The sequence below is a fragment of the Canis lupus genome, chromosome 26 (assembly GCF_048164855.1).
Source record: "Canis lupus baileyi chromosome 26, mCanLup2.hap1, whole genome shotgun sequence".
Lineage (NCBI taxonomy): Eukaryota > Metazoa > Chordata > Mammalia > Carnivora > Canidae > Canis > Canis lupus.
The window spans coordinates 15,927,663-15,944,066 of record NC_132863.1 but is presented as its reverse complement, the minus strand read 5'-3'; the positions used below and the strand labels follow the sequence as shown (position 1 = coordinate 15,944,066).

General features: G+C 38.1%; 1 protein-coding gene across 2 annotated transcripts in view; it reads left to right on the top strand.

The window, feature by feature from the left end:
• Positions 1–16,404, top strand: part of PLCB1 (phospholipase C beta 1) — a 670,290-nt gene that overhangs the window by 208,205 nt on the left and 445,681 nt on the right. For both annotated transcript variants that reach the window (XM_072800101.1, XM_072800102.1), the window contains exon 3: positions 11,018–11,086. In XM_072800101.1, the coding sequence (XP_072656202.1) occupies positions 11,018–11,086 (69 nt within the window). The remainder of the gene's footprint in view (positions 1–11,017; positions 11,087–16,404) is intronic.

The window sequence follows — 16,404 nt, the reverse complement described above, 5'->3', positions numbered from 1 at the left end:
TTACCAGGCCTTATCTTTCCCTTCTTCCTCCAGGCCTCTCCTCTTAAGAACTGTAACTTCATTTTTATAGTCTTCCCATGTGTTTGTTTTCTTTCTTTCTTTCTTTCTTTCTTTCTTTCTTTCTTTCTTTCTTTCTTCCTATTTACTTACTTATTTTAGAGGAAGAATGAGTGAGCAGGTGAGTGCAGGGAGGGGCAGAGGAAGAGGGAGAGAGAAACTTTAGCAGACACCTTTCTGAGCTTGGAGTCCAATACAGTGCTTGATCCCATGACCCTGAGATCATAACCTGAACTGAAACCAAGAGTTAACTGCCTAATGGACTGTGCCATGAAGGCATCCCAGCCCATGTGTTGTCTTTCAAATCTGCCCTATCCCAATCTGGATCCTACAGCGATTGCATTTCACTTACTCCCTCTCCATTCACAGAGGGATGGTAATACTAAATTAATGCTGTCTGTGAAAATGCCTAGAACAGTGATGGTATGTCTACAGATGCTTTGCAAAAAGTGATCTTTATTCATTTTTAAGTAAAATTTTGATGAAATTATGAAACGAATCCTTTTCATTCATCTTTGGAGTAAAGTTTTTGTGTTCCCTTGGGGGTAGATTAAAAAAAAAAAACCTAGAGTAGTAGGTGGTTGATACTGGAATATCTACCAAAAAGAATGTGACCTAAAATACAGTGCATAAGAACATATTTCTCTTTAGCTCTAAATATGACAAAAATGAACGGTGGCATGGGAATTAGGTAACCGATGCTTTTTATAGTTTTTCTTCTTTTTTGTCAGGAAAAAATATTTCTTCTTTAGAATTAAGCACTGCCTCTTGATTATGATGTGATGCTTCCAAGATTTTGAGAAAACTATTTGCACATTAGGTTAGATGATATATATGCATATGTTTATTTCCCAGGAAATGGTCAAAATATTTTAAAACCCAATTAAGAATAATGCAAGATCAAATACAGCATAGAGTGACTGAGAAATCTCTTAAAGAATGCTCATTTAGTACATTTGTCATAATGATTATGACTATTTTCACAGAAAATTTAAGAATTCCAGAAATATACAGAAATCTATCAAAAGTCAAAGAAAAGGATCAATATAAAAATATGATTTTTAAGAATAGTTTGTGATTCAGGATATTTTTGAATTTTAGGGGTCCAGCAAGGATCCAAGTGGGCATCAGTAGAATTCCTGTAGAAGCTTTATGAAAATTATCTGAGTAACTGGAAAATGAACCTGGATTTAATGAACTTTTTCAATCCTTTATTGTTCTTGATATGAACAGCTAAGCCTCATTTATGTCCTTGTGTTAGTGGTGAGGTTAATCAACAATTGAATGAAAAGGCAGTTACCTTTAATGAATTTAAGCACATAGGCAGGATGTTTGGGATGATTTGTTGATCCATTCAATGAATTCTGGGGAAAACACTCCCCATCAGACATATCCAATCTTTATCCCTACTGATTAGCGTGGGATAAAGCTCAGTTGGATTTCTCTGTCTTACCAGAAAACCAAACATGATCTGAAGAAGCAAGTCTTCTTTGAAAAGAAAAAAAAAAAAAAAAGTGACATATTATTACATACTTGTCAACTTAAAATACCTCATTTTGGAAGGTAGATTAACTCTTTGCATATTCAGGATGTCATGTGAGATTAAAAGGTCAAAATCTGTAGTTGCTACTTTTGCTGCATCTCATAAGGTCTGGTATATTGTTTTCATTTTTGTCTCAAGATATTTCCTAATTTCTCTTTGATTTCTTCTTTGATTTAATAGTTTTTCAAGAGTATGCTGTTTAATTTCCATGAATCACAGGGATTTTTTTTTTAAGTCTTAGAATGTCCTTGATGAAGCAGTAAAAATTCTATTAAATCTTTAAAAAAAATCCTGTGGTTGCCAGAACACGGATTTAGGCTTGGCATGATTAAAATGCAAACCTTTGGGCAGAAAATCTTGTGATACATGTTTGAATAAATAACTGAAAAGTGTTAACTATCTGGGTGGATTTTACAAAATGGCTACCAAGGAAGGCAAAGATGAATGCCATTTTTACATACTTCAGAAAATTTGGAAGTCACTAGCCATGCATGATAGTGTGATTAAAGAGAAAAGAAAATTCATCAGTTATTAGCCCAGATGTGTCACACATAGGGTTGAATCAGAATATCTGGAAATAGGCTGAGTATCTTTAGAACTTCCCTTTGACTTTGTCCAATTTCTAGGGTCCAAGGTGGAAATCATTGCTTCAGTCTATAGTGATATTGATGGTACTGAAGAACACAGTAGTCCGAAGAAGACTGTCCACATTTCATTATCAGTTCTGTAGTTGCTATATGACTCTGATGCAAAAAATTTCCTAGATGGATCTAGGCAGCTTGTCTGTCATCCTACAGAAAGCCCTACAACAAGCTCTAGCTCTGTTTGATTTGCCCTCTGTATGGGAAGCTGTTGTCTCTATTTAATATCGAGGACAGGGGATCCCTGGGTGGCTCAGCGGTTTAGTGCCTGCCTTCGGCCCAGGGTGTGATCCTGGAGACCCGGGATCAAGTCCCACATCAGGCTCCCTGCATGGAGCCTGCTTCTCCCTCTGCCTGTGTGTCTGCCTCTCTCTCTCTGCGTCTCTCATGAATACATAAATAAAATAAAATCTTTCTTTAAAAAGAAAATATCGAGGACAGAAGTTCTCAAATTCCACATTGCATCTGCATCATCCCAAAGCTTAATCAAAACACAGATTCTGGTCCCCACACCTCAGAGGTTCTGATTCAGCCAGGCTATGGTGAGACCTGAGAATTTGTGTTTTTCACGTATTCCAAGGTGATGTTGATGCTAATAGTATTGTTCCAGGAACCACACTTTAAGAACCATTGCTCTAGGGAAATGAAAGAATCTAACTCATAGAAGCAGATAGGTGATATGCTCAAATGTTATATTCAGGTGAGGTTAAGGGACTAATAGTGGTTAAGAGGTTAAGGGTAGTAGTAGGCTTCCACTACCAGATAATAAAGCTTAGGTGGCTTGACTATTTAACCATAGTGAAATAGGTGTGGACCAGAGATAACATTTTAGTCAATTTGAAGGGAAAACCTGGCTACATTTATATCATCTGGACTTTTCAAGTGGAAACAGCTTGTGTGCCTGATTAATCTATATCATTTCCATATTTCTTTCCAAGTGACTTTTTATGGAGATCGGATTTTATGCTCCCACAAAATTTCCACAAAGATAGTTTTAAGCATTTATGAAATGATTTGCCAAATGATAGATGCTCTTTCTAGTTAATCTGATTAGCCTGAAATGAGGATTTTTGCTGAGCACAGGCATAATAGGAAATTGTGACAACTCAATCTTTGTCTTTGGAGTCACAATTAAGGAAATATTCTGGGTCTTTAACAAATGTGATGTCTTATTTATCCATAAAAATGTGGTGAATCTTTTTATGCCTGCTAATAAATAAGAACTAGGAAAACAAAATATCTTGGATTCCCACCCCTGGTCAGATCCCTCTCTTCTCTCTGTTAGGGCACAGTTGAAATTTTATACTTATGTGTATGAAATGTCACATAAGCTTTACAAATAGTTGAAGAATACATATCTCCTCCAATGGACTTTAAGTTCCCCAAGGCCAGAGGCTAGAAACATAAACATCCAATATATTCCTGATTTTATTTGTCTTTAGAACATATTCAGATTTTCCTTGGTGAGTATGGAGACTTTTTTCTGTTTCTTAGAGTGTCAACAAAATAAGGTTAAAATAAAGCCAGTAATTACTGTTTCAAATTTTACCGGTTTTCATTCATCATTTCAGAAAATTGCCAGAAGACACTAATGCTCCAGAACGTTGGAATCATGTGTGGCATTTTCTGCACACCCCCCACCCTGACCTCCCTCTCTCTACCTGCCTAGTCGTAGATGCATTAGATTATAGATGCATCAAGTTATAAGCAGAAATGCTGTTAGAATTGTTTTACTAATTTTATGTCCTAATAAAGCTTTGGTGCTATGAGTGCAATTTTATCTGCATTAGCTTTCAACTTAAGCAACTTTCTGTTATTACATGAATATGCGAAATTATCCCAGACAGCTAAAGAAGTAAGGAAGAAGGAAGAAATTTGGCTTTTGTGTAACCAGGGACTGAACTACCTTTCTGGTTATCTACAGAAAAAATCAACTAGATATTTGCCAGTAACAGTTCATGCTGCCTCATAGGGACATAGCCTATGAAAACCAGTGTCACATTCTATTTATCATATTTTTTTCCTGTATATAAACAAAAATGTATTCTTTTAAAAATCGTATCACTCAGTTAAGGTTCCTGCTATTTTGTGAATACTGGAAAATATTCTGTAGAGCAATCAATAGATCTGGGGGGTATGTGGATCCTTTTTCTATTTTTTGCTCAGTCTCTGTGATATTGGGTAATTGATATGTTTTCTCTGAGACTCAGTTTTCTAATCTGCAGTCTGTCCCAGCTCCATTAGAGTAATTGCTTCCTGTTAGATTAAAAAAATATGACAGTTTTGCAGTCATGTTTATGCTGGGTAGAGTGTCAAGATATGCAAATTCATGTGCATGTCTTTTTATTTAAGTGCATTAAAATGTGGAAACAATGGGGGCAGTGCATTTGTAGTCTATTACTGTAAAGTAAATTACTGAAAACTTAGAAGCTGGAAACAACAAACAGTTATTATCTCCCAGTTTCAATGGGTCGGGGTCTCACCTGCCTAGGGTCTTACAGGCTGCATTAAAGGTGTCTGCTGGGATGTGTTCTCATCTGGAGCTGGAAGTTCCTCTTCCAAGCTCATTCAGGTTGTTGCCACATTTCTGTTCTTTGTCATGGTAAGACTGAGGCCCTTACCTCTTAGAGGCCTTCCTTTTTAATAGGTAACACACAACACAACGAGTAGGTGAGCATCTCTGCTGCTTCAAATTTCTTACCTCTAGATCCTCTTTTGAGAGGCTCATCCAGGATATCTCTCTTTTGGTTAAGTCTAAGTCATCTGAAGACTTTAATTACACTCGCAAAATCCTTTCACATTTGCCAGATAAAGTGACATCATCATGGGAGGGATAGCCCATCACCTGTGCCATAATCTGAAGTGAGTCTTGGGTGCTGACCACACTCAAAGAGTGGAGATCAAATGAAGGCATAGGTCTTGGGCACAGGTGTCAGGGTGGTCATCTAGCTTTCTGCTTACAACGGGCAAGACACTGAGACATGTACAAATGCCCAGTAGTTATCCTTCAACTTCTCCATTAGTTCTCATTTGCACAGTGGAGGCCGTAAGACTCATGTCACAGTGGTGTTGCAGGTGACATATGATGAGGTGATATATGCAAATAGTATCTCTTAAAATTCTTGGCATCTTGTTGGTTCTGCATTGTTAATAGTCATGCTTATTATTGCTGTTGTCATTATAAATTATATTACTTGACTTTGTCTCCTTCCGTGGTAGGAAAGTTTAATTGAATAGCCATAATTCTTCACTTATTTTTTTGGCCCAAACTATGTTGATAGTTACAATTCTACCCATAACACATGAGCTATCTCATTACCTTTTCTCTATTTCAGATGTTTTGGCTTTCCTACTAGGATCTTTTGCTTTTCACTTGGAATGGGAAATGTTGCAAGCATAAGACTTGATATGTATTCATTGGTTCCTGCTTGCTAGCTGGAGATCTTAGTTTAAGATCTCCCTCGATATAACAGCAGCCCAATGAGGAAGGTGTTGCTGGCATCCACTCCTCTGTTTGACAGACAAGAGTACAAGGGACAGACATCTGTAGTAATCAGTTTAATAATGCATAGATTACAAATGCTAATTCCAACAGACAAGTTTTCTGCACCCTAGATTTGTGAACTTTTCACAATCTTAAACCTCAGTTGGTTTACATAGGGGAATCTAGATGTATCACCTTTCTCTTTCCTCTGCTGTGGTTGGTATTGATAACCTGTGCACCTCATTTCCATTGGTGTTTCCTATACTGAGGCTCAATTATAGACTTTGTGGTGGGGGAGGGGGTGTGGAGAAAAGACAAAATTGAAGGATAGGCAACAAAGGAAACAAGAGACTGAGAGAGAATGCAGGGATTTTTTTTTTTTTTTTTAGAGATACATTACGCAGATTTTTCACTCCCTCAGAAGTAGAATATAGTTCAGGGACAAAGAACTGGATCTACTTCATCTGTCTCACTTTAAATTAAAACCCTTCATTAAAGGATTCTAAAATAGTTCTTTTTTTCTTTAACATTGGGCATTTTAGGGAGGTTTGACAGTCAATAAAACATATTAATGTCTTCTACCTTTGGTAAATCAAGGTTGAACGACTTAATGAATTTCCCACATGGGGAGGTGTCCGTAATCACCCCCCTACACACACCCCCAGCCGTTAATAACTTCCCCATGAAATGTTTGTGACTGTAATTGCTGCTCTGATTATATATTGTGTGAACTTGAAGTACGTTATTATATCGGGTGACTAATGGAATTTGGTGACAATGCACAGAAATTGGTATTCTGGAAAAGAGTTGGTTTTTAAATTGTATTCTTTCCTGAGTTTGCAGTGCATTTCATGGCTCATCTACCTCACAGTGGGTTTGTGGCTGATGGATTGAAATCTTTCTGCTGAATAGTAAACATCAGAGATAATTTGGTCTTCCCTTAGCTTTTCTCATCACTCATTCCAAACATCAAAAATAAATCCTTGATTACTGTTAATTCACTTTCATCCATAATGACAAAGGGAAGAGGCATATCTGTCAAATCTTCAGTGGATAAGTGAGGGAGGGGTCCTAAGAGTGTGGTCTCCAAGTTCTGCAGGGGGCCACTGTGTGCCTTGAAATAAGTTCATTCCAACTTTCCTGGTCAGGGTAGCCCACAGGCTTTCTCTGGACACCAACTCTGTTTCCAAGGTTGGATGAGTTTAGAGGTGAGAGAGAACCAGTTTCCTTCTTTCGCTTTTCTAAAGATGTCTCTAATGTTATTAACTGTAAAACACAGGTTACATAGTATAACATTTAAGCAAATATAAACCGATGTCAGTGAGTTTTTAAATTTGTGAACAGAGACATTTGCTTGTATAGGGTGAAATTTAATACTAAGAACACTTATTAGAATAGGTGTTGATGCCATCTGTCATTCAGTAGTTTTCCTTCAATTAAATTAAACTGAAGCCTAGATTATTCACTGCTAGGCACACTTGTGCATTCAGTAAGTAAAATATTTTTATTTGACACTTCCCTACATAAAGAAACGACAGTCGTAGATTCTCCATACAACATATTATAATGTATAAGTAATGCATAATTTTATCAGTCATAGTCACCTAAGAAGCCTTATGTAACAATCGCATGAATGAGAATATATCAGTGCTTGTCAAAGTGTGGTCTATGGACCAGCAGCATCCGGATCACCTGAGAGTTTATGAGAGATACAGATTCTCAGGCTTATTCCTGTCCTGCTGAACCAGAAATGGATGGAATGCATTCAGCCAGTCAATGTTTTAACACGTTTTCCAGGTGACTCTAATGTAGGTTTGAGAGCCACTGATGTAGAAAGTGTTATCACACTCATTTTATAGATGATACAGTTGATGCTTGGTGTGGTACTATGATTGGTTGAATACATAACCAGTTAATTTTAGAGCCCTTCCTCAAAGCCAGGTTTTCTACTTAAACATCATGTGACCTCCCTCTCTTAAAGAGAGGAATAAAGGAATAGTGAATTCTATAAAGCTGGAAATCAGTATCTCTTAAATGAACTGAGAAAGGGACCATTTCACTGCTTTCTAATAATGAGAGTGAGTTGTTAAAACTATTAGCTTGAAGAAATTAACCTAGAAAAAGTTTTAATGACACAAGCAACATTTTTGTGGTCCTGTGCATTGGGTTCCACATTTTCTTTTTAGTGGAAGAGAGATAATAGGATGTAGTTAAACCCCAGAGGGGTGGCTGCTGTATGTTAATAGAAGTGGGAGACACTATTTTAATCATTGCTTTCTACTCCAACGAGTCCATGGACAGCTTTTCCACCTGGGTCTTTCCCATGCCACATTACCCACATTGATAGTGCCCTGCGGTGGTTTTCCTGCACACACAATTTTACACGCAGGCAAAAGAAGTTTCTTAGTCGCTGTGGTATCGGAATGAATCCCCAGGGCAGTTGGCGTTAAGTACCCCTCTGCGACTTGGGGGATGAACATTTCCTCTTGAGCTGAGAGTAGAAAACAGTGTTCATTATCTGTAATGTAAAAGCCTATATAATGACTCCTGCTAAGATCTACTTCTTTGTGAACTCAATTTGGGCTTTGTGTGTATAAACAATGGAGGAAAGTTTAAGTCTATTGTTTGCTCAACTGAGAGGAACTTCCTTGAATAGAAAATGTGGCAATAAAATTAGGTAAATGTAGTATGTCTGTGTGCTTAATTTCTATTCTGCATATATGTAAAACATCATATAACATCTGTGGAAAAGAATACCAAACATATGTGTCTGTGTTTTATGGATAATTATAAAGAGGAGACACACGTAAGGACTACCATGTCAAGAAGTGTTAGTGATAACTCTGTGTGCACCCTGCTGTGTATCTTGAGTGACTTGTAAGTTCCTGCACACGATTCCTGCCTCTGTGCATTTGCACCTACTGTTTTCTCTTACTGTAACCCTCTTTTCCCCCAGAACCACAAAATTGTAAGGCTAGCAGACTGTTTCTCATTCTTGTGTATTAGCTGAAAAGATGTCGTAGCCCACATCTCCAGCGTACTTTGAAATGTCTCCTTTAGAGTATAATAATTGGTTTTGTGCAAGAGCTGCCTCTGGCATTTCCACTTGGATAAACCCTTCAAACCAACATCTCCAAAAATGCATTATCATTTTGCCCAAATTCCAGTTTGGAATATGGAAACCCTAGGGCTATTTATGACTCCTCTCCCTCCCTGTAGGCAATTCTACCTCCCTGTGATGGCTCTCATCTTTTTTCCAGTTACCTCTACCTTCATCTTCATTTGGTCTCCTGTCTCTCAAATGTCCACTCGGTTCTGGTCTTTGGAATGAAGTTTCTTCAAGTCTGGTTCTCTTCCTGTTTCTCTCCTTCCAACACAAATTTTGATTGTCTTGCTGTGGGGATAAGAAATCCAGACCAGTTGCTCCATCCCTGAGAGTCTGAGGACTTTATTATGCATTTGCCTAAGTGAAGCATTGAGCCCTGCATCGAGGCCATTCTTTTCTAACACTCATAAGATGATCTTCAATCTTGTGGATAGTATGGCCTTATGGGAACTATAGTACCACTTATTCTGTCCTGCAGGATCTTTGCTGGGTTGCAACCTGTCACACCCCAGAGTTTGGGAGGATTTCCAGAGTTGCACATGGTAAGGAAAGGGTTAAAGGATCCACCAAAATGGGTAAAAGCAAACTTAGAAGGCCAAGGTGAGCAAATGGAAAGAAGGCACTCTTTCTTGTCCTGCCTTCACAGAGAAATGTGCAGGAGCTAGGTGTCTGTTGGACCTGTTGTGTGATTTTGCATCCTGTAGACAGACTCTACCTTCTCTGTGACTGTTATGCTTTAATCATGAGACCAACCTTAAGTACAAGAAAATAATCAGACCATTTTGCACCAAACATTTGGAATTGGTGGCAGCTGTTTGAAGGAATTGTTTGGGAACCCCAGCTACAATTACTTGGGAATGTTAAGACCTATGGGAAATTATACCCACTCCTGTCCAGAAAGTCTGAGTAGCTGAATTATCATGCAGCGCCTCCTACAAGGAGAAGGGAATTAGATTTCTGCATCCAACTATCTCATTGTTAGCATGGGTTGGATGGCTGGCAGGAGTCGCTTTAAGATTCATTGCAGTCCAGTTCCATCTAGCTGGTGTAGGGTCTACTGTAGAACTCAGTGATGTGTGTGTCAGAGACCTCATGGTTCAGTGTCCTAAGACAGACTGTCAAGGTTTCCATCCTTTTGCCCATATTCCTTTCTGGTATTATCTCCCATGACTTTTCTTTATCTCTTCTGTGCCCCAGCAATGAAACACTTAACGTTGCTTATGAGAATACCCTCCCACACTGCCATTACATCTTCCCTGTGCTGTTCCTTCCTCCTGGGTGCCCCTCTATCTTTTTCCTCCTTCCTACCCTTTCCCCCTGCAATGTTCTCCATCTCTAAGCATCTAAAGGCCATAAATACCCCCAAGGTTCTGCACAAACTTCTGGTCCCTTCTTGTCTGAATATTTGCCAATGTTATGCCTTCCAATTCCTCTTCTCTGTGCTCAGTGACTCTTACATGACTTTTCTCTGGGACCTTAGGGAAAAAACTTTCTTTTCTCCATTGACCCCAATAGCAATTAACTTTAAAAGCTGGCATGAATACTCTCTCCCCGATCTTACACATACACATTTCTTTACTCCCCTGTTTGATGACAAGTCCATCTGGAGGAGTGAACATATTTTAAGTATCTTGTATCTTAGAGTAACTTGTATATTATAGGTGTTCGGTAATATATGATGAATAAAGGAAAAAATTGGGGCATAAGATATGTGTGCTAAAAGCTGGGGAGGGGGCAGGTAGGTAAGGTAAATCCGTCTCTTTATCTTGGGCAGCAGAGCTGATGGGAGCATCTTCTTCCACCCCTCTTCCCTAAAACCCCATGCCACTCCCATATCTTCACACTAAGTCTGACTCTCAGGATTACTTTTCAACTACAGGACAGGAAGGTTTGGTTCATCATGACTTAGGAATGGCTCATAGTATAGACTGGGGACCTTAACCACAGCAATTATACTTTCAAAATGTCTTAGAACATATATTAAACTGAATAGTTAGCAGTTAGCTGCCTTGTTTCCATTCAAATTTGACTGGTAAACAATGTGAAAGAAAAAATATCCTAACTGCAGAGAAATCTTCAGGCATGTCTCAAGATAATATTATTTTTTGAAAAATGATGTCAATGATATAAAACAAAGAAAGGTGATCTGTGTGGTTGCCTAACAATTTCACATTTTTGCCTTCCAGGAGACGGAGCTGTTAGATCTCAGCCTTGTCAAGGATGCCAGATGTGGGAAACATGCCAAAGCTCCCAAGGTAGGAAGCAGAACATTGTGCAAGCACCAGATGCTGCTTTGATTATTTAGCTATGTCATGGTATCAATTAATTGCCCCAACTAAAAGTTTCTCTGTTGTAGACTGTTGTAAAACACAATAAAACAGCCAGTCCTTCCAGAAACCTATATGCCCTAAACATTTCCACTTTTGTTAAAAGAAGGCAACCATGAGTAAATATATAGGTAATTGAGACATGGGGGCTTGCTGTCTGTCCTTTAATTTTAGTTTTGTTTGAAAAATATATAACAATAGAGTTGCTGGGTAATTCTCAGTAGCTAAAATGTGCTTAAATTACTTGAAACCTTCCTTGAGCCTCATATACATACATGAAATAACCTGATGAATTATACATGATGAATAAGACCCTATAGTTCAAATACTTTGCAATTGCCATCATTCCATCCATGAAGCTAGAGGGTGTGAAGTCCTTCTATAAATGTCAAGAGTGAAGACTTGCTGAACTTTGGGATTGGTTATGTGGCGGCCCATCAATTCATTTTCATTTGAAAAACTTAAGGCATATTCAGAGCAGTGTTTGCGATTTATTTTTTGAAGATTTAATGATAACATTAAAATATTGAATAAAGAACATAATTTTTTAACTTAGATTATTTGGTTGAGTATAGTAACGGAATGTGTTGACTTGTCATTAAAATGAGAAACTACTCTTATTGAATTTAAATTTTAGTATTCTAAATACTTCCTTTCTAGCAAAGATAATATTGTCAAATAGGGAAGTACAGATGCCATTCAGGAACTCCTGCCTCTTACCATAATTGATATAAAACTAGCGATTTTCTATTTGAGTATCTGCCTGCAACTTTTGTTTTATTCTTTAAAAGTCAAAATACTTTCTTTGACATCAAAAATTATGTGTTGCTGTGGAGAGACAGAAAGAAAAAAAATCACTTAGAATGATTATTCTTCAGATACCTACCAGTGCAATAGTTGCTGGCAAATTTTGCCATGGAGCAAACACCCAAATACTGCTTTTACTAGTGTAAGAGTTAAGCTGATCTATAGGAAAATGTGAAAAATGAAAAGACAGGTAAATCTGAATTACTTTCTAGGAGGTTTCTTTTCTTTCTTTCTTTCTTTCTTTCTTTCTTTCTTTCTTTCTTTCTTTCTTTTTTTTTAAGATTTTATTTATTTATTCATGAGACAGAGAGAGAGAGAGAGAGGCAGAGACACAGGCAGAGGGGAGAAGCAGGCTCCTTGCAGGGAGCCCAATGTGGGGCTTGATCCCTGGTCTCCAGGATCACGCCCTGGGCTGGGGGCAGCGCTAAACCGCTGAGCTACCCAGGCTGTCCTCTAGGAGGTTTCTATAAGCATTTCCATGAGAAAACAGTCTATTATTTGCCTTCACCTCTTAGTAAGGTAATAGAATTTCAGTAGTTTGGTCTTTTAATTTTGTAGCAGTCCTTCATTGATGATTCAGAATTGTTCAGTTTTTAGTATAGGAAAGAAATTCCTTCTTCTTTCCCCAAAACATGTTCCAGCCAAGTTTCATGTAAGCCTGTTAGTTCCAACAACTTTATTGATAACATAGTTATAAAGTTTGTCTTTTAGTAAAGTGTATTGGCCTAACGTGAAATTTCATGACCAATATTGATTAAAGACTGCTGCCTACACTCTATCAGACCCCCCATTTGTCTGTTGACATCTTAGACGGAGCCCTGGGGCTTCCATCTATTTCATTGCAGCACTTGGCCTGGTTATCAGTTCAGTGTTTCATTTATGGATGTGATTGGATACATGTCTATTGAATGATGATAAATAGAACTAGTGTCTGTACAGTGCTCGGCTGATAAATCACGACTAGATCCTAAAATACTGCAGGACAGACTTGAGCATTCAGAATACTTTGTCTTTTACTTTTTTTTCTCACCAAAGATTGCTTTCTCTGTGGATTATCCATGTTCGTGTCTTTTTTCCTTTCTGTTTCTTGCTGGTGTTCAAGAAATTCAGTCGACCTTAATATTTTAAAATCTGGGTTCTGTTGCATCATACCTGCCTGACCTTCCTCACTGGCTACATTGTGGTAATAATAATGATAACAATAACAGTAGTTATAATAATAATGGACATTTTAGATCATTGCCATAAGGACTGAATGAAAATTCATTAGCAAATCTTTAGCAGAGGAGTTCTCAAATTTGACTGCTTGTGGAATCACCTGGAGAGCTTTATAAAAAACTGGTGAAACCCTTTCCTACTCCCAAAGGGTCTGGTGCCACAAGATTCTAACTGGTGTAAGTGTAGTGTGGGTTTTTGAAAAGTAGATTTGCAACAAAATTTGAGCACCACTGCCTTAATTTTTCACTGCCATTTAATAAGCACTCGCTAAATATTAGGCACAATTATTGGTGTTATCAGTGTTATTTTTGTATTTATTATTATCAAAAATTTCAATCAGATTTGCAGAAAGTCAGTTTTATTCCACTTAATGTGGAAAGGTTTATGTTGTAAAGGGAGATTGGGGGAGGGACCTGGCTGAAAGGGGCTTTGTGGATTGACAAGCAAGAAAGAAGGTGGCATGACTATTAGTTTAAAATTATTTCAGTTGCAAAAGAAAACCCCAGCTAAAACTGGATAAATTTTTTTAAATTGCTAGAAATGATTGGGATGCGCTGAAAATCTAATGGAAGCATGGGGTTTAGATGAAGTCTCATGCAGCTGTTGGAAAACTGTCTCCAGGGAAGAGGTACTACTTTCTCTTGACAGTCTGGCTTCCAAGGTGCTAAAAGAGATTCCTCTTCCATCCTCAGGATCCCCTTGGTTGACATCCTCTGCTTGCCATCACTGGCAGCTCTGGCTTCCCCATAGAAGGAGGTGAATGGCCTCTGAATTAGGGGGGTGGGGACAGCATATATGAGGAGACCTTTGGTTTGGCTGGAACAAAAGCAGCAGGACTGCGAGCCTAAGATTAAAAAGCATCAAGATAATCAGTATAGAGTGAGAGAAGCATGGAACTCGGGATGGGTAGGCAATGTTACATGAAGACAGATTGAGTGGAAGGCATTCTGCGGGGCTTTATAGACCATAAAGGAAGGAAGAACATGTGTGGAGCAGATATTATTTATCAAAATACTCAGGCACCCTGCAAATATTTATCTGTGTATTTGTGTCATTTTTGTTTTTCTCCCAGTATCTTATTACATAAAAATCCACGATCTAGCTGAAGATGAACTGTTTTCTGTGCCTGCTGTGATTGGAAATAACATTTATAAGAAATGGAAGAGGCTCTATGTGTTGGCCATTAATGAATTTTAAATGTCGACCCCTAACACAGTATACACAATTCTAGATTGGTGTTTCTGTAGGCAGCCTTTGTTCTAGTTATCAGTTTCAAAATTTCTCATTGGAGAGAAATTGGAAGATTTTTATCCACATGTAAAAAAAAGTAAAAGAAAAACAAAGTCCTATCCTTTGAAATTTAAAAGGTATTTATGTTTCCCTCCTTGCTCTCTCTCTCTCTCTCTCTCTCTCTCTGCCTCCCTCCTCAGCTTATAGAGCACATATAGAGGCAAGATGCTATGGGATATGCATCTTGCATATGCTAGATACACGTATTCTCTGGATCTTCATTTCAAAATGAACTTTACTTTTAAAAAGTAAAAGAGATCACTGTGATTTCTGATCTATTAGTGCTGGTTCTTCACCCAGCAGATCAATTTCGTGGCTCATGTACAGCATTAATACAATGAAATAGATCTGATGCGAATGAAAAATGTTAACATCTTGTGCAGAGCAAGTTGTTTCATGAAACTTTTTCCATGCATGTGAATGTATGGTATGTTCTGGATTCCAACATGAAGTGTATTTTTTACTATGGGCCATGCCATAAAGGTTTAAAAAAATGCTGCTGATAAGATAGTTTTTTTATCCTCAGGATTCTTAGGGTGTATTCCATCTGTAGGTATACTGAAAAGTAGATGGAACCATCTACTGGAGATGAAGATGTGGGTTTGGATGCCAGCTCCGCCAGTAGCATGCTTCTGTCTATGCCTCTACTTCCTCATCTATGTAATGGGGTGTGTAGGAGGCACAGGATTTTAGGTGTGTAAGTTGGTTAACCTTTGATTCCAACTTTTAAAATGAGAAGTTGAGGCACCTGGGTGATTCAGTAGGTTAAGCATCCAACTCTTGGTATTGGCTCAGGGCGTGGGATCAAGTCCTGGATTGGGTTCTGTGCTCAGCAGGTAATCTGCTGGAGATTCTCTCCCTCTTCTCCTCCCCTGACTTGTGCTTCTCTCCCTCTCAAATAAATAAATAAACAAATAAATATATATATATATATATATTTAAATATGAAGTTATTCAAGCCAAGGTTCTCCATCTTACAGTTTATAAAGCTAACGTTGAAAGTTTGCATCACCAGAAACTTCTTATCTTGGTCGTAGAAAATCAGGTGAACTTAGTTAAAAATCAGGTCACATTCTAACCAAGGTAAGGTGCAGTGCAAACAAAATTTAAAGAAAAGAAGAAAGATTTATGTGATGAAACTTTGCACGTGGCTTCTTGAAAGCCATTGTAGGATTGCTTTGGACTCCGTAGAGACCCTTTGATACCAGAAACCACCCCATGTTTCAAACATGAAAACTGTTGCTGACATTCACTCTCAATAATACTAGTAGCAAAACCATTGAAAAATATTTCTGTAGTTTTACTTTCAAATTGTGTGTCATCCAAAGAAAAGTGATTCACATACTTAGCTAACAATTGACCAATTCCTTCTATAGATAAAGGGCAGTTTATTTCAGGTGTGCAATGTTAATTGGAATACAAGTTCCTTATATATATCTAGATTACAGTTAAATTCTATGTGGTGTATAGTATCACTAGAATCATGTAAGGTAGATTACAGTAAAATGAACTTTAAAAAATTGATCAGCTTTTGTTTTCCTAATCCCTAAATAAAAATGATGGCTTTTAAAACCATTAAATGTGGATTTGTAAAGCAATGTGTACCACAGTGTCTAGCCCTACAAGCAGACTCCAGTATCTCACTGGGTGGGTGAAACAGGTAACAGATAAGTCCCACTGAGACACCCAAAGCAGGACACAGATCATTGACCATGAGTGGTAGAGACCATTGACCATGAGTTGTGGAGTCCTTGCTGCTTTCTAGAGTTATAATGAAGGAAGTTCTTTTGATAAGATGAAGTGATATGAGCAGAGATGTTAATTAAGAAAAGGAGTGGCGGGTCACCTGGGTGGCTCAGTGGTTGAGCGTCTGCCATCAGCTCAGGGCGTGATCCTGGGATCGAGTTCAGCATCAGACTCCCTGCGAGGAG